General features: G+C 41.0%; 1 protein-coding gene across 4 annotated transcripts in view; it reads right to left on the bottom strand.

The window, feature by feature from the left end:
- LOC121319636 (patatin-like phospholipase domain-containing protein 2) overlaps positions 1-16080 on the bottom strand; it is a 30034-nt gene extending 13954 nt beyond the window's left edge. For 2 of the 4 annotated variants that reach the window (XM_041257251.1, XM_041257252.1), the window contains exons 1-3: positions 15629-15998; positions 12734-12966; positions 11859-11924 (exon numbers count right to left, since the gene is read on the bottom strand). In XM_041257251.1, the coding sequence (XP_041113185.1) occupies positions 11859-11924; positions 12734-12966; positions 15629-15815 (486 nt within the window). In that variant the 5' untranslated portion in view covers positions 15816-15998. Of the gene's footprint in view, positions 1-11858; positions 11925-12733; positions 12967-15628; positions 15999-16019 lie in introns of those variants that run through there. The other 2 variants (XM_041257249.1, XM_041257250.1) reach the window with 2 other exon arrangements.
- Positions 16081-21881: the final 5801 nt, after the last annotated feature.

Here is a 21881-nt window from a genome sequence, read left to right as displayed (position 1 = left end):
AAAAAAAACAGCAATACAGTAACTGATGACCAAAAAAACCCACACACCCACCCACCCACCCCCCCCAAAAAAATACACAAGAAACAACTAACCAGTACATACCATGCTAAATCTTTCCACATTGTCTACAGGCAGAACTGAATGGACGGATGCCAAGAAAAAGATACGTTCAGGAAACTACAATCTCTAGCCACAGACAACAACTTCCAGCCTCTCCTGATAGTGATAATCCAGAGGAAAAAAAAATATATATCACCATTTTTGGTTAATTTATAATTGATTTGGCTGCTTTGCTGCAGATGTTATGGTTGTTGCCAATTTATAAACCTCCCAATGGCCTTGGACCCAATTACCTGCATGTTTTACACAGTTCCATTTGTCAATTACTATCATCCGAGAGAGAGGCCGGCTTAAATTACCTGCAGTACGAATCCTCACAAAAGAAAATGTTCAGTTTCATGTCAGCAGTTTCTTGAACTCTCAGAATAGATATGATCATTGCAACTTTGATGGTACCACTTTTTATCACACACACAAATAAAAAATTAAAAAATAATCCACATTCAGGCCTCACTCACACTGGAAACAAGGGCAATGTTCACTCTGTTGCAAAAGAAAGAAACAACCCTATCATTCTGTAGTCTATTTTAAAGCCCCATCAGTTGGACCAAGGAAAAAATGAATAAGTCAGCCAGTTCTTTATGAGCACAAAATCTCCTGGCAACTGTAGCCAGAGCTATAAAAGATAGAGCTAATGATGTGTGAACAATATGTATACTGTATGCTCTGCACTCCTTTCTCATATGTCAGTAAACTCGGACTGGGGACTGGCAAGTCAGATGCTTTGCATGCATTATTTATGGTAATATGACAAATCAAACTGGCAAAAGTTGAGTATTCGTAAACTAAATAGCTGCATCTGATACACCTGAGTTTAACCATGAATCTGTCCCTGAAACACACTGCTTAGACAGCGTGAAAGAAATACAACAGAACATGATGTGCTATTTATTACCTCCACTAGGGGCAGTTTGTGTGTTGCAGGGGAACAGGCTTTTGGTTACACTCTGGTATATCAGATTTACTTGGAGGTTGGACACGATTCTGATAGTCGTTTTGTGAGTTTAAAAAAAAAAAAAGGGTCACCAGGATATGTGACACAGAAAATGGTACAAAGTGGATTTAAACAACAAGAATACTTTGATTAAGATAATTTCTGGTATCATACCCATACCAATTTGCTCATTTGGTGCACACACACAAAAAAAAAAAAAAATATGCACAGGAGATCGAACTTGACAACGGAAGAGTCTAGGAGCCATTCCGGAGAAGAGACTTTGCTGCAGACTTGTCACATAAATCAGTGCTGACCTGGCTACCAATGGTAATGCAAATCACTGTGATATTACACTACATAAATATGTTTGCTGCTACATTTAGCTACTTCTGCTAATAACATTAATGATACCTCTTTTCCACTGTACAACAGAGCCCTGCCGTATCCGTACCAAGCCCTCATGGTGCGGTTAAGGAGAGCCTGGGTTGTTTTTCCACTGCAGAGTCAACTGACGTCACACGCAACGAAAGACAGTTGTTATTAAATTGTTATTAATTAACTCAGTTTGCCAAAAGATGAGCAAACAAACGGTGGTCAAAAATTAACAGACCAACGGTACAGCTATATTTTGTAAATACATTTAAGAATTTCTTTATAATCCACAAATTTTACTGATTATAACGACTTAATAAAGTTCAATTAGTTCTGTTGAAGGGGAAAAAATAAGGTTTTAAAAAATATGATTTGCCAAAGACATTCCGTTTTAAGGATAGTTGTATTTTTTATTTAGAGTTGTTTTTTGTTTGGGTGCTTAAAAAAAATAAGATGTGCAAGCACATATATATATATATATATAGGGTACAGCTGTATTTTGTTTTACTATATTTCTGTAAACAAGTTAAGATTTATTTATTTTTTTTATTTCCTGCATTTTTTTCTTTATATTAGTATAATAAAAGTCAAGGATGAGAAATTTTTCAGTTAAGTGTACCCATGGTTTATGCCCATTTGCTTCAAATCATCAGAAATTCAAGCATAACCTTTCTCATTTCTGATGGTTGACTACAGATCCACCTGAATACTGGTCTACTTGTGCCCTGCTCCTAGACACCTGCTCCTTCTCCCCTAATAACTACCACCTACCCCTCTTGAGTACCAACTTACGTCCTATGCCTCCCCTCAGCGCACTACCTTCCTTGTCATCTATCGTCCCCCTGCCCCCCCCCTCATTCTTTTACCAACTTGACTACCTCCTCTCCTCCCTCTACCCCACCCTTTCATTCTCCTAGGCAATTTCAACCTCCACCTACATTGTTCCCCCATTGCTTCTGCCCTCCACCCCCTTAACAACTTGTTTAACCTCCTGCTTCTCCCCTACCCCCTACTGACACATCTGGTAATACCCTGGACCTTATCTTCCTCTCTGGTTGCAAGGCATCATCATCCATCATAACTGCTCTTTAACCTCCCTCTGACCATTTTTTCCTCTTCTTCACCATCTCCTTACCCCCTCACCCTCACTTCCTATCCACTGCCATAAACTCTGCACCCTTGACACCGGTTCCATGATTCTCTTTTTCGTTGCCTGCCCCTGATCACTGATTTCTCCTCCCTTTACTCAGACTTAGCCTATTCCATCATATCTACTGCGCTATCTTCTTCCTTCAACTCCTTAGCACCCCCACATCCTTATTCACCTTCACTTACAGCGGGCTGAGCAACTTTGGAAGTCTTCCCCCTCACCTTTGAGTCTCCAAGCCTACCACAACCCTGCCTGCCCTGCTAATTACTGCCCAATCTCTCTTCTCCCATATTTCTTGAGGATCTAGTCCACTCTCGCCTATCACACTACAATTCCCTCTACCCCCAATTTCAACGTGGCTTCCATCCCTCCCATTTCACTGAGACTGTCCTCCTGACTCAACAATCATCTGGCCAACTCCTCCTATGCGTGCCTCTGCTCAATTCTCATTCTCCTTGATCTTTCCTCTGCCTTTAACACCCCATCCTCCTCGCCTCTCTTTCTAGCATCGGTATCTCTAGCACATCCCTTGGCTGGCTACAGTCATACCTATCTTCACGCAACTTGCTTTCAACAGCCTCACTTTCCACCCCTCCCCTCTGACTGTCAGTGTCCCCCAGGGTTCTGTCCTTGGACCTTTGCTATTCCCCCTGTATACCTCACCTCCTGAAGCATTTATTTCTTCATTTAACTTCCCCCATCATTTCTTTGCTGATGACACCCAGATTTTCTTTTCATTCCCCTCCTTTACCCCTGACCTTGCTGCCCATATATCAGCTTGTTTGGTTGCTATCCAATCTTGGATGGCGCACCAATACCTCCTCATCAACCCATCAAAAACTGAAATCCTTTCCTTACCCTTCCTCTCTTTTCCCCCACACTGCCCCACCCTCTCATTCCCTCCCTTGTCCCTCATTCCATCCCTCTCAGCTCGTAACCTCGGCGTCATCTTCTAGTCTACCCTCTCCCTTTCTGACCATATCTCAGCCATAACACGCATCTACCATTTCCATCTATTCAATATCTGCAAAATACACCCCTCCATTTCCTTTTCTGCTACTAAACTCCTGGTCCACTCTCTCATCTTCACCCAGCTTGACTACTGTAACTCCCTCCTCCTTGGCCTCCCCTCCTACGCTTTTACACCATTACAACAAATTCAAAATGCCTCTGCCCGTATCATATTCAACCTCCCCTACTCCTTCCATACCTCCCCTCTCCTCCTCCAGCTACACTGGCTCCCTGTCTATTATTGTTGCCTGTTCAAATTCCTTACCCTTGTGTATAAATCTCTCCATGGTCTTGCCCCACCTTATCTGGCTGTACTGATCACCTACTATGTTCATCCACATCCCTTACGCTCCCAATCCCTATTGTCCCTCTTTGTCCCACCCTCGTGCTGTGCCCAATCCCGTTTCCGTTCCTTTACCCTTCTTGCTCCCCTTCATTGGAATAGACTCCCACTTATCATAAAACAGTCACCCACACTATGCAGTTTTCTCTCCTCCCTCAAAACACATCTCCTCTCCAAGCCCATCCTACTAATACTTCTGGCCCTTGACCTCCTGTTATTCATATTACCCTCTGCTTTCATATTAGCAACTAATTTGTACCTCCCCACACTACAAAAAAACTTACATTCTTTATCCATTTTTCTTAGTTATCTTAGTTATCCATTATTTGGTTTAAATTTGTAAAGCACTTTGGTTAAGGCACTACAAAAATGTAAATAAATAAATAAAAATTACGAAAATCCTTACCCCACCGCTGGCTCCACTTGGCTCGCAGCCGGGTGAGGCCAGAGATTCACAGTTTGGTTCTCGCTCGGCTCAACAAACAGCCAGTGGAGAACCACCCATACCTGTACCGCACCGAGCCCTCTCTGGTCGGGTGTGCCAGTGGAGAAGGGGTATTAGATAGCATGAGCTTAATATCCAGTTTGGCCAAGTTGCACAGTTGAAAAAGAATAACTTGCAGTCAGTAGGTCAGGAAATATTTTACACAGAGGAAGGATTAACCTAGATGTCAGAGATCCTTGGATCCGGCCCACTTAACCCTTTGCAGTCCATTTATTCAGCACCTGTCAGGCGCGTCAGGTCCAATTTATTTTCACATGCGTTGTTTAAAAGTTATTTTATTCAAAGTAAAACATTGGACCGGAAATGGGAAAATTGTAATATTGGACCTGGTCTGACATAGGACCCCAAAGGGTTAAAATTCTTTGTTTTTCCTTCTCTGACCTCACATCTATAAACCCATGTGGTTTCTACCTGCTGTGAAGGGCAACACACGGGGAAATGGGATGAGCATTACAGACAGACCAGATGGAGGCAGGGACTTACCAGGCCCAACTTGCAAGCCCTTGCTAGTGCATCTCTATTTCTGATTCAATATCAAAACTTTTTAAAAATGATAAATGCTTGTCTAATAAGTCATAAACTCCATACACAGGTATCGGTACTATAATTTAGTGCTTCAAAACAACAGAAATGAACACCAGCTCCCAATTTAATAGGGCAAGAAATTTGCGATTAGCCAAACTATAACAGACTCAAAACAAGCAGCCATGAAAGGATTCTTAACAAATGAAGGCTTCTGTGTGTACTAAATGGCATCATCTTCTGAGGTAGCTTGTTAAGACCCCCAGTTGTTTTCTTTTTAATTCCATTTAGAGAAATGGAACGAAGGCTTACTAAATTCCATAGAGTTCAAGTTGCGAACCACAATCTCCAGATTGTACGAAGGTATGTGAGGGTAAAAGCCACAGCACCTGTTTATAGTCTGAGAAACAAGAGGACTTAAACTTGCCTCCAACAGCTTTGCAGGGTTTTATTTATTAATTTTAAAAAAAATTTTTTTTACAGGATTTCATTCTTTCTTTTTGAGCCATTTGGCTGCTAGCTTTTATTTTTTATGGATATCTTAAATGTGAAGCTGGAGGGTTAGCCAGTAGCTATTAGGCAAAGTTCATCCACACCTGACAAATGGGTTCAATACTTTGTTTATGGCTTAGCTGACAGAGGTAATATAAAAGGAGGACAAATATTTAGAAAAAAAAAAAAACAGCAATACAGTAACTGATGACCAAAAAAACCCACACACCCACCCACCCACCCACCCCCCCACATTTTAATTTATGTGTTGGCTTTGTCTAACCAGTACATACCATGCTAAATCTTTCCACATTGTCTACAGGCAGAACTGAATGGACGGATGCCAAGAAAAAGATACGTTCAGGAAACTACAATCTCTAGCCACAGACAACAACTTCCAGCCTCTCCTGATAGTGATAATCCAGAGGAAAAAAAAATATATATCACCATTTTTGGTTAATTTATAATTGATTTGGCTGCTTTGCTGCAGATGTTATGGTTGTTGCCAATTTATAAACCTCCCAATGGCCTTGGACCCAATTACCTGCATGTTTTACACAGTTCCATTTGTCAATTACTATCATCCGAGAGAGAGGCCGGCTTAAATTACCTGCAGTACGAATCCTCACAAAAGAAAATGTTCAGTTTCATGTCAGCAGTTTCTTGAACTCTCAGAATAGATATGATCATTGCAACTTTGATGGTACCACTTTTTATCACACACACAAATAAAAAATTAAAAAATAATCCACATTCAGGCCTCACTCACACTGGAAACAAGGGCAATGTTCACTCTGTTGCAAAAGAAAGAAACAACCCTATCATTCTGTAGTCTATTTTAAAGCCCCATCAGTTGGACCAAGGAAAAAATGAATAAGTCAGCCAGTTCTTTATGAGCACAAAATCTCCTGGCAACTGTAGCCAGAGCTATAAAAGATAGAGCTAATGATGTGTGAACAATATGTATACTGTATGCTCTGCACTCCTTTCTCATATGTCAGTAAACTCGGACTGGGGACTGGCAAGTCAGATGCTTTGCATGCATTATTTATGGTAATATGACAAATCAAACTGGCAAAAGTTGAGTATTCGTAAACTAAATAGCTGCATCTGATACACCTGAGTTTAACCATGAATCTGTCCCTGAAACACACTGCTTAGACAGCGTGAAAGAAATACAACAGAACATGATGTGCTATTTATTACCTCCACTAGGGGCAGTTTGTGTGTTGCAGGGGAACAGGCTTTTGGTTACACTCTGGTATATCAGATTTACTTGGAGGTTGGACACGATTCTGATAGTCGTTTTGTGAGTTTAAAAAAAAAAAAAAGGGTCACCAGGATATGTGACACAGAAAATGGTACAAAGTGGATTTAAACAACAAGAATACTTTGATTAAGATAATTTCTGGTATCATACCCATACCAATTTGCTCATTTGGTGCACACACACAAAAAAAAAAAAAATATGCACAGGAGATCGAACTTGACAACGGAAGAGTCTAGGAGCCATTCCGGAGAAGAGACTTTGCTGCAGACTTGTCACATAAATCAGTGCTGACCTGGCTACCAATGGTAATGCAAATCACTGTGATATTACACTACATAAATATGTTTGCTGCTACATTTAGCTACTTCTGCTAATAACATTAATGATACCTCTTTTCCACTGTACAACAGAGCCCTGCCGTATCCGTACCAAGCCCTCATGGTGCGGTTAAGGAGAGCCTGGGTTGTTTTTCCACTGCAGAGTCAACTGACGTCACACGCAACGAAAGACAGTTGTTATTAATCATTGTTATTAATTAACTCAGTTTGCCAAAAGATGAGCAAACAAACGGTGGTCAAAAATTAACAGACCAACGGTACAGCTATATTTTGTAAATATATTTAGGAATTTCTTTATAATCCACAAATTTTACTGATTATATCGACTTAATAAAGTTCAATTAGTTCTGTTGAAGGGGAAAAAAAGGAGGTTTTAAAAATATGATTTGCCAAAGATATTCCGTTTTAAGGATAGTTGTTTTTTTTTGAGTTGTTTTTTGTTTGGGTGCTTAAAAAAAATAAGATGTGCAAGCACATATATATATATATATATGTAGTGGTACAGCTGTATTTTGTTTTACTATATTTCTGTAAACAAGTTAAGATTTATTTATTTTTTTTATTTCCTGCATTTTTTTCTTTATATTAGTATAATAAAAGTCAAGGATGAGAAATTTTTCAGTTAAGTGTACCCATGGTTTATGCCCATTTGCTTCAAATCATCAGAAATTCAAGCATAACCTTTCTCATTTCTGATGGTTGACTACAGATCCACCTGAATACTGGTCTACTTGTGCCCTGCTCCTAGACACCTGCTCCTTCTCCCCTAATAACTACCACCTACCCCTCTTGAGTACCAACTTACGTCCTATGCCTCCCCTCAGCGCACTACCTTCCTTGTCATCTATCGTCCCCCTGCCCCCCCCCTCATTCTTTTACCAACTTGACTACCTCCTCTCCTCCCTCTACCCCACCCTTTCATTCTCCTAGGCAATTTCAACCTCCACCTACATTGTTCCCCCATTGCTTCTGCCCTCCACCCCCTTAACAACTTGTTTAACCCCCTGCTTTTCCCCTACCCCCTACTGACACATCTAGTAATACCCTGGACCTTATCTTCCTCTCTGGTTGCAAGGCATCATCATCCATCATAACTGCTCTTTAACCTCCCTCTGACCATTTTTTCCTCTTCTTCACCATCTCCTTACCCCCTCACCCTCACTTCCTATCCACTGCCATAAACTCTGCACCCTTGACACCGGTTCCATGATTCTCTTTTTCGTTGCCTGCCCCTGATCACTGATTTCTCCTCCCTTTACTCAGACTTAGCCTATTCCATCATATCTACTGCGCTATCTTCTTCCTTCAACTCCTTAGCACCCCCACATCCTTATTCACCTTCACTTACAGCGGGCTGAGCAACTTTGGAAGTCTTCCCCCTCACCTTTGAGTCTCCAAGCCTACCACACCCTGCCTGCCCTGCTAATTACCGCCCAATCTCTCTTCTCCCATATTTCTTGAGGATCTAGTCCACTCTCGCCTATCACACTACAATTCCCTCTACCCCCAATTTCAACGTGGCTTCCATCCCTCCCATTTCACTGAGACTGTCCTCCTGACTCAACAATCATCTGGCCAACTCCTCCTATGCGTGCCTCTGCTCAATTCTCATTCTCCTTGATCTTTCCTCTGCCTTTAACACCCCATCCTCCTCGCCTCTCTTTCTAGCATCGGTATCTCTAGCACATCCCTTGGCTGGCTACAGTCATACCTATCTTCACGCAACTTGCTTTCAACAGCCTCACTTTCCACCCCTCCCCTCTGACTGTCAGTGTCCCCCAGGGTTCTGTCCTTGGACCTTTGCTATTCCCCCTGTATACCTCACCTCCTGAAGCATTTATTTCTTCATTTAACTTCCCCCATCATTTCTTTGCTGATGACACCCAGATTTTCTTTTCGTTCTCCTCCTTTACCCCCGACCTTGCTGCCCATATATCAGCTTGTTTGGTTGCTATCCAATCTTGGATGGCGCACCAATACCTCCTCAACCCATCAAAAACTGAAATCCTTTCCTTACCCTTCCTCTCTTTTCCCCCACACTGCCCCACCCTCTCATTCCCTCCCTTGTCCCTCATTCCAACCCTCTCTGCTCATAACATCTGGGTCATATTCGATTCCACCCTCTCCCTTTCTGACCATATCTCAGCCATAACACGCATCTACCATTTCCATCTATTCAACATCTGCAAAATACACCCCTCCAGTTCATTTTCTGCAACTAAACTCTCAGTCCACTCTCTCATCTTCACCCAGCTTGACTACTTGTAACTCCCTCCTCCTTGGCCTTCCCTCTTACACCTTTTACACCATTGCAACAAATTCCAAAATGCCTCTGCCCGTATCATATTCAACCTCCCCTGCTCCTTCCATACCTCCCCTCTCCTCCTCCAGCTACACTGTCTCCCTGTCTATTATTGTTGCCTGTTCAAATTCCTTACCCTTGTATGCAAGTCTCTCTGGTCTTGCCCCACCTTATCTGGCTGTACTGATCACCTACTATGTTCATCCACATCCCTTACGCTCCCAATCCCTATTGTCCCTCTTTGTCCCACCCTCGTGCTGTGCCCAATCCCGTTTCCGTTCCTTTACCCTTCTTGCTCCCCTTCATTGGAATAGTCCCACTCATATAAACAGTCACCCACACTATGCAGTTTTCTCTCCTCCCTCAAAACACATCTCCTCTCCAAGCCCATCCTACTAATACTTCTGGCCCTTGACCTCCTGTTATTCATATTACCCTCTGCTTTCATATTAGCAACTAATTTGTACCTCCCCACACTACAAAAAAACTTACATTCTTTATCCATTTTTCTTAGTTATCTTAGTTATCCATTATTTGGTTTAAATTTGTAAAGCACTTTGGTTAAGGCACTACAAAAATGTAAATAAATAAATAAAAATTACGAAAATCCTTACCCCACCGCTGGCTCCACTTGGCTCGCAGCCGGGTGAGGCCAGAGATTCACAGTTTGGTTCTCGCTCGGCTCAACAAACAGCCTGTGGAGAACCACCCATACCTGTACCGCACCGAGCCATCTCTGGTCGGGTGTGCCAGTGGAGAAGGGGTATTAGATAGCATGAGCTTAATATCCAGTTTGGCCAAGTTGCACAGTTGAAAAAGAATAACTTGCAGTCAGTAGGTCAGGAAATATTTTACACAGCGGAAGGATTAACCTAGATGTCAGAGATCCTTGGATCCGGCCCACTTAACCCTTTGCAGTCCATTTATTCAGCACCTGTCAGGCGCGTCAGGTCCAATTTATTTTCACATGCGCTGTTTAAAAGTTATTTTATTCAAAGTAAAACATTGGACCGGAAATGGGAAAATTGTAATATTGGACCTGGTCTGACATAGGACCCCAAAGGGTTAAAATTCTTTGTTTTTCCTTCTCTGACCTCACATCTATAAACCCATGTGGTTTGTGCTTAACCTTTGCAGGTCTCCCTTTTTTCTGCTCTGAAATAATTATATTTCCTTACTAGTAGTATTATTTCATGTAAAAAATAGGTGACCAGGTATCCGAGATATGAAGATTTAAAAGTGCTGCAATGGCATTGGCAGATTTACCATTAAACTCAGTATAAGCACATCGGGCTTAAACGTTCCATTTCATTGATGCTTAATGCCTCAAAGCACTTGACACTGACTACCCCTATACCACCTTGGAATGTGAAACTTGTATAAAACAGAACACTTTAATTGACCCCACCCCTTAAACAAGAATGGATGAAGATGTTCAATCCAGCTTGTACTGTATTTTAGCAATTTATTTTATAAGCTTTCAGGTCGTAGGAGTCTCTCTACTGTGTATCACAGTGCAGCCCACGTACCAGTGAGTAGTTACAACACTATTATTCTTGGGGTGTCTTAACTGTACTTAAACTATCATCATACTTTATTCAGTTTCTTTTACATTTTACAGCTTTAAAAACTTATATTAAATTTATATTCACTCCTATATTGTGTCAATTTAATTTTTTTATTTATTTATTTTTTTTAACCAAAATGCCCAATTTTAATGTCATGTCCTCCGAGTCACCAGCACCAGCAACTTAAAAAGCGAGATTGGGACTACATTGACATGACTCAGCCTGCATTCATCGTGGTAGCGCCTTTACTAGGTATGGCATTATTACTGTACTTCCCAAACATCTTATTTTTAGCCTGCTATGCACCTGATCCTACAAGCTAAATGTAGGACCTTTAAATCCATGAATATTGCATCCAGTTGTATACTGGATTTAAAGATAAGCAGGGGACCAACCTTACAGTGTGTTAATTCCAAAGGAAGTTTCAGTGTTTACAAAATGTTTACTGGCAACAAAATAATTCAAAATATGCAGAAAAACCATGTGCTTTTCCATATGACCATATAAAAAGCCAGCATTTACTCTTACAGAAGAGTTTTGCCAATTTGTATGTGTAGGATGTATTATTCTGTGATACATAATCATGGTCTGAACACGTGCTTACCACAATATTTTTTGCAGCGTATTTTTGCAGTTTTACCATGCTTTTCCAATGGTTATACAATGCATTTACCAAAGTTTACCCTGGTTTTCAATGTTTATTAATATGCTTTACCATACATTTCTGTGCTTTACTCTGCTTACTGATGTTTTCACTGTGTTTTATTACATTTTGCTATGTTTTTACTATGGAAAAAAACTTTTATAAGTGTCAGGCACAAGTTCAGCAAGCAAGCTCAGAGCTCATGAGGATACGTCTGAAACACTCATATAATATTGTAAATGCATTTGCCAATTTTGAAAAGTACACTAAAAGGCTGACACTTACCACTCCCCGAAATGATGGTGGTATTATGCCACAGTAAATGGGGACAAACGAACTGCAGATTAGTGCCTGTGGAGACACGAGATCACAAGTCTGTTGAATGACATGACTGAACACCGTGGATTATGGAAAAAGAATCCACTGACATCAGACCCTCTGCCACTGTGAAGTCAACTGGAGGACTGCTAGTCTGAAAACAGTTTTAACAAGTCCTAGTGCCGGCATTAACAGTTCAGTTGCAGATGTTAAGTGTACGAATGTTTGTTTTTAACATTATTAATTGATAATTTGATAATGGATACTATTTAATTTACATTTTAATCACATTTAATTTCTTACCTGTTTCTATTGTTTATGTTCTGTATGGTTCTCTATAGTGGTTTCTGATTATACTATTGTGTGCCATGCTTATAAACTAGTTCAGAAAACAAATGCTTCCTAGAGACTACTCAAGGAAGATGGTAGGGAAAGAAGGAAGCATATTAGCATTGCACAGGCCGCAGAGCACAGTACTTCACAGCTCACAGAGCAATACTTATATACCTTTCCATCTCACTTACAATATTCATACCCTGGATAAGCATGGCAAATAATGCTTTTAATAGGAAAATATACAAAATGTCCCTTTAATTTACATGATAAAACTGAAAACATATTACTACACTAAAGTAAAATGACTACAAAGTTGGTCCATAAAAGAGGTGCACAAATGTCATATTTGTTTAATCAGAAAAGGGACTGACTAGAACATCAAAGATTTCCCTAGTGAATTACACTGACAAAAAGAAGAATCTCTGCATTCCAGAAGAGCTGCCAGGTGATCACTCAGATACAGTGGTTGTACTGCAAGATGTGCTGTTGGGTCACTCTCCCCTTACCTGGATAAGCTCCTCCTTGGAGCTGAACTCAGACACCAGGACGTTTTCCCCGTCGGACACGCGCGTGAGAGAGATGCACAGCCGCCCCGTTGCCAGCTCGTGGGCGTTCTCCGGTAGGTTGTTGTAGAGCCCGTTTCGTAAAATCTTTACCAGGTTAAAGGTTGGGTGCAGGGGGCCCAGGTTCCTCTTTCTGGCTTCTTTAGCTACATCCATAACATCTGCACAGCACTGGGCTTAATACACAGAGGAGAAAAAACAAAACAAAACCATTACTGTGGACAGAACTGTAATAGAATCAATTAACAATATAAAGGCCTGCCAAATAATGGCAATGTGTATTTGGAGCATGATAAGACACACATGCACAGGCTACATGAGCTTGCTTACGGGAGAAGTGCCAGCACAGTTATCACTTTGATATTGCCCGATAAAATCAATGACATTATATAACTGATTTACCTATATTTCATTATTTTATAATTCTTCTCCAGCTGGGACAGAGGGGTTTATTTATTAAATCATAATGTTTTCTGATGTAAAAAAAAAATACGCTATTCTATTTCAAAAGCTGTTCAGCAAAATGGCTTAAAGTTAACTGCATGAATTAATTTAAAGTATTTTAACATTGTATTTGGTACTAGCTACTGCTTTATTGTATGTCCTAATTGATGACACAAAAATATTCTTCCCTCCACATTAAAAGCCTATCCTTACAACAGGTCTCTTTTCTGTGTTTTTTAGCATGAAAGGAGAAGGAATCAATCGAGACAGCAAGTTTAAAGACCATGACTGGCTTACAGTGAAAGCAATTTGCTTCAGAAAATGAATGAGGCTAGGACCATTGAACAGATGAATTCAGCAATAAACAATACAACCAGACATGCTGGAAATGTGAAGCAAAATGCAATGGAGTGGGTGTTAAAAAGCACTGTACGCAAGGCCAGGGAGATGAACAAAATCTAGCTGACAATGCCTTCTGCACACTGTACCATTGCTATAATCAATCAAAAAACATTGTTCATAAAGACATTTAAGTGTGTATTTGTATTGAGTTTTATTGGGACCCTACACCTTGAGCTTAGGGTTTGCTGATTTTAAGTGAAAATACAATTCTACAGTTTAAATAATTTAAAGAACACATTTCCTGATAAAACAGATTTACCGCAGGACTGAAGTTCTCAGTGATTGAAAAATAAGGCAAACAGCTATGCTAGCTACATTTCAAGGAGTACTAACCAATACTTTATAATTCGTTACACTACACCTTATTAGCTTTCTTTACTAGGGGCATTATTTTATTATTATTTTTAAGTTCTTGACTTGTTTTTTGTACGTTAATTTTATGATATGCAAATATACTGAATGAAATAATGCATCCTCAAGAAAAACAGGCACCAGTGATAATACTTTCTTTTTTTTTAAAAGGACTAATTGCAGTAAGATATGTAGCTCACACTAGTAGTCAAACTAAGATAACTACTAGAAAGACAATACTTAGAAACAAGAATAGTTCATTGAAATTTACAGGATGCCTAAAAGTAGCAGAAAAACGATTCAGAATCTAACCGAGTTACATAGCTTTGCAAACTATGTCAACAACCCAAAGTAACCCCTTGTCTGAACTGATTTCACCTGTAGAGTCAGCTCACACTAGCAACCAATTGCATTGCTCTGAGTGGAAGCATTACTGGTCATGAGACACTGTAGAGATTTATGGGAGCAAGATAATCTGATGAAAATGAACCTTTTACGTGGCTTGTATTTGTTCTGGCTACAGTAAAAGGTAGACATGTGGAAAGGCCCCCATATCTCGATATGAAAACCTCACAAAACAAGCAAATGCTATCAGTATCTGTCCTTGTTTGCATTTCTATATTGCACACTGACAATGCCATTATAAAACCCTTAACAAAATCTCATTCTTTGATTTTTCCATTACATTATCAAACATAGTTACATGCAAACAATTTTAAGTTATTTTGGGAGGTTACCCTATGAGTCAATTTAATTATTTCTGAGAATTATTTATTTGTTTGTTTATTCAAAATTTAAAATTGGTCTGAACAGCATAACATTACTGTACCTTATAAACTGCAATGACTGTAGAAGTGATGCAAGTTTCAGGAACCCCTTACTAGTAACATGGGGATCTACATTCCGGCTGGGAATTCAGTAAGAAATGTTGTTAGAACTGAAAGCAGGCCTGGCATTATGGTGCTGGCTGTATTAGTGAATAGCAGCAGATTCCGTTTGCATGTTAAAGTTGCTGGTGGCACACAGCTGTACACTACAAAACGGGCACCCAGTTGGCGCTTGAGATGCACCTTGGCTCTGACTTGGCACGAAAACCATACAGCTCTGGTATGAATCCCGAATACTGACAGTTAGTCATTTGTAATTATTATTATTTATTTATTAGCAGTTGTATACAAAATAAAATACATTTCAAGAATTACAGTACAATTAACATTACAGGCATCTTAAAGTGCCAACGAGGCCAATACACTGTAAAGACTCCACATGCGAATGACTTTAATAAGTGTGGCTACAGCGACTTCAGGTTAAGGCATATCCGGCTGCTTGTCACTACGACTGTACTTTGTACACGTTTGATTCAGCAATCTTTCTAGACGCACGTACTGCGGATTTAAAACTGCCAGTCTGTTTTACAACGAACGTAGACAATAGAAAACCAACGTTACATTTTATTCAACAGCCTACTTATCGTTAAAATATGTAAACAAAACAAAAACAAAACAAAAAAAAAAAAAACAGATTATAACATTTCTAAAGCAAATGCTAATTCTATGAACATGCATTACAGAAAACGATGTAGGTACAAAAACCTGCGATGGCATGAGCAAACACATGAAATAATGAAATAGAAACGCATACCTAGGCAGGCACCACACACCAGAGCAGCTGCAGTTAGGGCACCAGCAGATGCCCCGTAGATCTTGTTGGCATCTCTGATCAGGTAGGGAGCTTTTTCTTGAAAGCAACTTGCAACACCGACGTGATACACCCCCAAAAACCCACAACCGGCAAAAGAGACATTCCACCCTCCTTCCAAATCAAACATCCTTGGAGTCAGATCCTTTACTAGACTGGGGCTTAAAGCAACAAAAAACAAATATAAATAAATAAATAGCAGAACTCAAGACAGCACAAAGTGTAGCATTATGTTATTCTACTGGTTTCGCATACTAGTATAACACAACACGAAACCTACGCAAAAAAAGAAACCGACGAAATACACACAAAGACCATTTGGTATAATACAAACCTGATTTAAATAGGGCCCTGCCCACTCCTCATTTTCTACCTGTTATTTCACCACGAGAGTGAGCCAATCCCGCAAAGCTGCTAAGCATGGTGTCATTCAGCTCATGCATATTCAAATTTAAACTGGCGGAGCAAGCATACTTACACGGCTGCTGAAAATACAGCGTTTGCTGTGGAATATGTCAATAGTTTGTATAGTTTTCCATTATGATATATCTGCAATTTAAAATATGAACTGTTGCATTTTAAACATGTTCTCTTTTTTTTTGTTTGTTTCAAAGACAATAACTGTGTGTGTGTGTGTGCGCGTGCGTTCGTGCGTGTGTATGTTCGTTTCTTATTCATATACCATTGGAAAGCATGTTGTTGACTTTCGGACACTTAAAAAATAGCTTAGATAAAATGAACACTAACTTTTTTTTTTTTTTTTTTTTTTAGGAAAACACACTTGTTTCCCTTAGTTTAACTTCAGCACTTCTGAGAGGTCTAGAACTTTGCAGTTTGAACTCGAGTCTAAAGGTCCCCATCACCAGAACTGGAGGATCTCAAAATTATACCAGCTACCTTTCTAGACATGCTGCAGTATGAGGCGCCTTTCAGAAAAAAAAAAAAAAAAATCATTCATTCAAGGGTCATCTATATTGGTTCACTGGCATGTGTATTTGTTTAATGTGTTATATTTATTGGTTTACTGTGGCATATATATATATATATATATATATATATATATATATATATATATATATATATATATATATATGTATATGTTCGCTGGCATATGCATCGGTTTTCTCACGCATGCATTGGTTTGCTGGCACATATATAGTAAAATAGTTCTAAGTAAGCACAATTTAGACAGCCTCTGGTCCTCTTTATTAGCACAATTCGCCTTTGTTTTATTTATTTATATCCTGTTTTCCTGTGGGACACTGTAAAACTGAAATAAATACTTCACATTGATTAAAAGACACTGTGAGGTTTTTTCTTTTTTAAATGTAAACACAATGGACACCGATAGCCGGTGCACAATTAAAGCGAAAGGCCCCATTGCACATTTGCTGCCGGCTACCGGCTAATGCAGCAGGGAAGATCTCAAATAAATAATATAAATATTTCTAAATATTAAATAATATCAACATTAAACCAATAGATATGCCATTGAACCAGTGCATATATGAGTGAACCAATACATAAGCAAACCAAAATGAATGACCATTGAATGAATAATTTTTTTTTCCTGAACAGCGCCTCACACTGCTGTGAAGGGTAGGTCAAGAATTCAAGGTAATAATATCTTCTGTGCAGGGGAGGAGGCATGGGTGCATATATGGAAATCAACACTGCCTTGACTGAACTTCAGAAACAATTCAGTCTCTGGCACACAGAACAGAAATACATTGTAACGACCCTGGCGTGTTATGTGTAGGGAATGGGACACGCTGTTTGTGTGCGTGTGTGTGTGTGTGTGTGTGTATGCGTGCAATAGAGTAAGGGTTTATGTTTGTGTGTGTGTGTGTGTGTGTGTGTGTGTGTGTGTATGGGGGGGGGGGGCAGCACCCTCCCCCGAGGCTATAAGGGCAGGGGTGGGTCAAGCCTCGAGGAGAAGAGAGCACAAAGACTTGACTGGAGTGGTTGCTGTACGACTGTGGGGGACAGAGATGGAGGCTGAAAGTGAGGGCCTGAGCTCTGAATTTTGCAATGAACCCCTGAAGTGTATTTGAGGTGTGAAGGAAAAGGAACGTCAGTGATTGGGAGAAAAGAAGAGAGTGTAGAGTTAACGAAAGAGAAAGGACGACTGGGAGAGAAAGGAGATAGTGTTTTATTATTTTGGCATGAGCCCGGCCCAAACAGGGATTTGTTGTGTTACCAGACCTTAATAAAAAGTAAACTGGTTAGTCTGGAATCCCATCTGGTCTCCCCGAGTCTTACTTCACTTAACAATGCGAAGATCGGTAAAATATTTTAAAAAGAACAGTTATGTGTGTCATTATAGGGACCATACAGTTTAGTTTATGTTGATAGACAATAAAAGTAGATAAACAATAAAACAATGCCAGATTTATCACAGTTTTTACACTAAGTGCAATTTATATGTTTAATGTTACAAAACTAGCAACAAAACAATATGAGGACATTTTTAAGTGTCCTGTGTTAGAGAGTAAGCATTTTGTTTGCTTTTTTAAATATTTTCATAACCATAACTATTTTATTATCTTTGCAATCATTCTAAGTGTGTTCCTAAATCTCTAAATCTGCCTTTAGCTGGCTTTGAGCCTGTCTGAGAATGGTGGCACTGATCAGATTTCCTCATTCAGTTCAGCTACCAGACTTCCCAGCTAGATCATTATAGAGAGATAACAGGTGGGGCTGAGTTGAAAGATCTAAACGGTTCAGTGCCATCCTGGTAAAGAAGAAAACAAATCTAATAACCCAAAACCACTCAGAATGCTTGAGATTGAGGGTATGTACCTATCCTACCTCCTCTTAATAAAGATATAGGTGCTTATGTTTGAAACGTACCATATATGTTTTTGAGGGTGTACAGTGTAGCCTAATGTCACGTTGTGTTTTTTTTCCACATCATAATGGGGTTAGTCATGGTAGTTGCATTATTGTGATGGGATCAGTATCGTCACAACAGAGCAGTTTACACATCTGCATACACTTCAACCAAGTAATAAAACAATCTTCTAACAATAAATGGCTTTTACAGGTGTAGTACGCTCAAAACACTCACGCAAAAAAAAAAAAAAAAAAAACACTCTTGGGAGTCCTGATGGAAATATAATGAGTTCTGATTGGAAATCCCGCCCCCCCCAGACGGCTAAACATGAATCCGGACCTGTCACCAAGGGCCAGCACAAAACCGGATCAACACTGCACTACAGTCAGGATTAACATTGTCATCGCCATTTGTTCACCACTATAGCAACTATTGTACTGCTCTACACACACTGACAGCACTCACTTTGGACCTGTGATCGTGTGTGTGTCTAATTGTGTGTGTTAAGTACTGTGCTTATTATTTACAGGACTGTAACTCTTTTTCACCACTGTGCAATACACATTGTTGTGTATTGCAAGCTCTTATTATTTACTGGCTGGTCATCAGACAATTGGATTATAAAAATAAAACAACCCATTTCACCTGTACTTTGTTGTCTGTTTGTTCTTTGGATTACTGAACAAGCACCGCACCTATTATACACCTGCTACAAGTGGTGACAGAGTGGGATGGATCGCAATGCACTGGCGGAGCTGCTGAAGGCACTGGAAAGCAGACGGGACATAGAGGAGAGAAGGAGGGAGGAGCGTTACACTACGCTCATTGAAAGGGTAGGACTGGCATTTTGCACAGCACCAGCCCCTATCACAGCACCAGTAATGTCGGCACCAAAGGCTCGGGCGATGAAGATGTCAGCGGCGGATGACCCAGAGGCGTACTTGGTGGCATATGAGCAGCTGGTTACCACTGCGGCTTGGCCACAGGAGTTCTGGGTAAGCCAGCTGGGACCCTGCCTGATTGGGGAATCTCAGGCAGCCTACTAGGCGATGAGCGACCTCAATGTCGCCAACCGACTAGGTCAAACAGGCCATCCTCCGTCGTGTCAACATAATGTCAGAAACCCATTGGGCACAGTTTAGGGAGTACCGAAGATCCCCGGAGGCATGTTCCAGGGTGGTTGCAGAGCAGTTGTGTGACCACATGATGCACTGGCTGACACCCGAGAATAAAACCGTGGTACAAATGGGGAAAGCAATAGTGGTGGAGCAGTTGTGCCATGTGATCAGCGCCAATACCCAGGCTTGGATACAACGCCATAACCCCGACAGCCTGGAGGAAGACGTGAAACTGGTTGAAGACTTTTAGGACTCCCTAGTTTCTGCCTGGATCAGGATACTGTTGCTCCTGCCTTTCAGAACAGCCGACCCCTACCTCTCTCTTCTCCAACACCACCAGCACCATCAGTTCCAGGACCCAGACCTCCGAGACCACTGACCACAATGGGTCCCCTTCCCTCCCCTCCATGGAGACCAAGGTTGGCCCCCAGCTCTCCTGGACGGTGTGTCGTGGTGGCCACAAGGTCAGGTGGCCATCTCCTGTATCCATGGAGACACGGCGGCATACCCCACCCTAAAAGTATACTTATCAGTAGGACTGATAAAACGTCACCTCGTAGTAGAGATGGCGGAAATGTTGCCACACCCAGTTATTCTGGGCCGAGACTGGCCAAAATTCAAAGCATTGATGCAAAGAATGGCAGTCTCAGCCGCTCATGTAAATGTGGCAGGAAAAAAGAATAGGGAATGAATTGGTAACGTGTTTCCTTTTCACCCTGAAATGTTTTACCCTATTTTCCATCCTAGAAAAACAAATAAGGAGCGATGGACCGCAAAATGGGAAGGAGCATCTTTGAGACAAGGCCGTTGGACATCCCAGTACATAAATGCGCTGGAGTTGCAAACAGTTCATTGTTCTTGTACACATTCCCGCCAATACCATTGCTTTCCTGGAGAAAGTACCAAGAGGAGGTGACAGTTCTCCTGGTAGTCCCCAGGTGGCCCAGGATAATCTGTTTTTCACACCTTTGCCACTCTAACTGTGGGTGTGGCCCTTGAACAAGACCATCTGTCCACCTTGGGGCTCAGACACAGTCGTCAGTACACTACAGAATGCAAGGGCCTACTCCACATGGTCGTTTTATGCCTAAAAGTGGAAATACTTTCAGAATTGCTGTATGACCAAAGGTCATGACCCCATTTATTGCCCTATATGAATTATTTTACAGTTTCTGCAAGATTTGCTAGTCAGGCAGGTGCCCCTCTATGCTGAAAGTGTACCTAGCAGCAATATCTGCATGCCACATCCCCATTGATTAAGTCTTCCCAGGCGCTCATCTTTTGGCGACCCGTTTTTTAATGGGTGCTCAGCGGTTACGTCCTCCTAGAAAGGATGTCCTCCCTGAATGGAGTCTAGATGTGATATTGGAGGCTAACACTAAGGCCCAGTTTTTAGATTATACATTCCATAGAGCTGAAGTATCTCTCTTTGAAGACAGCCTTTCTATTAGCCATCACCTCTGCTAAGTGGGTTAGTGAGCTACAGGCTCTGTCAGTGCACAGTGCCTGTATGCATATTTGAGATGATGGAAACAGGGTATCGTTGCGCACGGATCCTGCTTTCCTCCTTAAGGTGGTGATGGTTTTCCACTTAAACTAGTCAGTGGAACTACAGGCTTTTCATTCCCCTCCCTTTTCTACGGAGGAGGATCGGAGATTAAATTCCCTCTGCTCGGTTCAGCATTGAGATGTGGATAGGACAAGAGCACTGTGTCAGTCTGATCAACTCTTCATCTGTCATGGTGAAAGGACTCTGGGTCAAGCTCTCTTGAAGAAGCGACTGTCCCGCTGAATTGTGGACACAGTTTTGACTGCATATACTAATGCCGGCTTAACCCCACCTGGACTGGTCGACACTCACTCTACCAGAGGAGTGGTCACGTCATGGGCCCCTTTCTAATCACTCGCATTCGCAGGTCCAATGGAAAAGAGAACGTGTTCTCCGCGGAGTGACTATTTAATCCCTCGGTATGCGGGACCGAGGACATCACTCCCAGGAGGGACCTATCGGCAACTTTATTATAAAATGTTCAGTGAATACCCGACCTGTGGCAGGCATATCCCAAAAGTATTGGTTGTTGGTCGTCTTCTCTTTCAATGAACCGGGGTTACAATCCTAACCTAACGTTTATCGTTGTGGTTATGTTATTTTCACTTGTTTAACAGAGTTGTCCTACAGATTTTCTTTTCAACATAAAATATCCAAATAGGGAATGAGTGTACACTGATAGGAGGTCCATCA

This window comes from Polyodon spathula, chromosome 8, assembly GCF_017654505.1.
Source record: "Polyodon spathula isolate WHYD16114869_AA chromosome 8, ASM1765450v1, whole genome shotgun sequence".
Taxonomy (NCBI): domain Eukaryota; kingdom Metazoa; phylum Chordata; class Actinopteri; order Acipenseriformes; family Polyodontidae; genus Polyodon; species Polyodon spathula.
The sequence above is the reverse complement of the archived record's forward strand: the minus strand, read 5'-3'. Positions and strand labels throughout refer to the sequence as shown.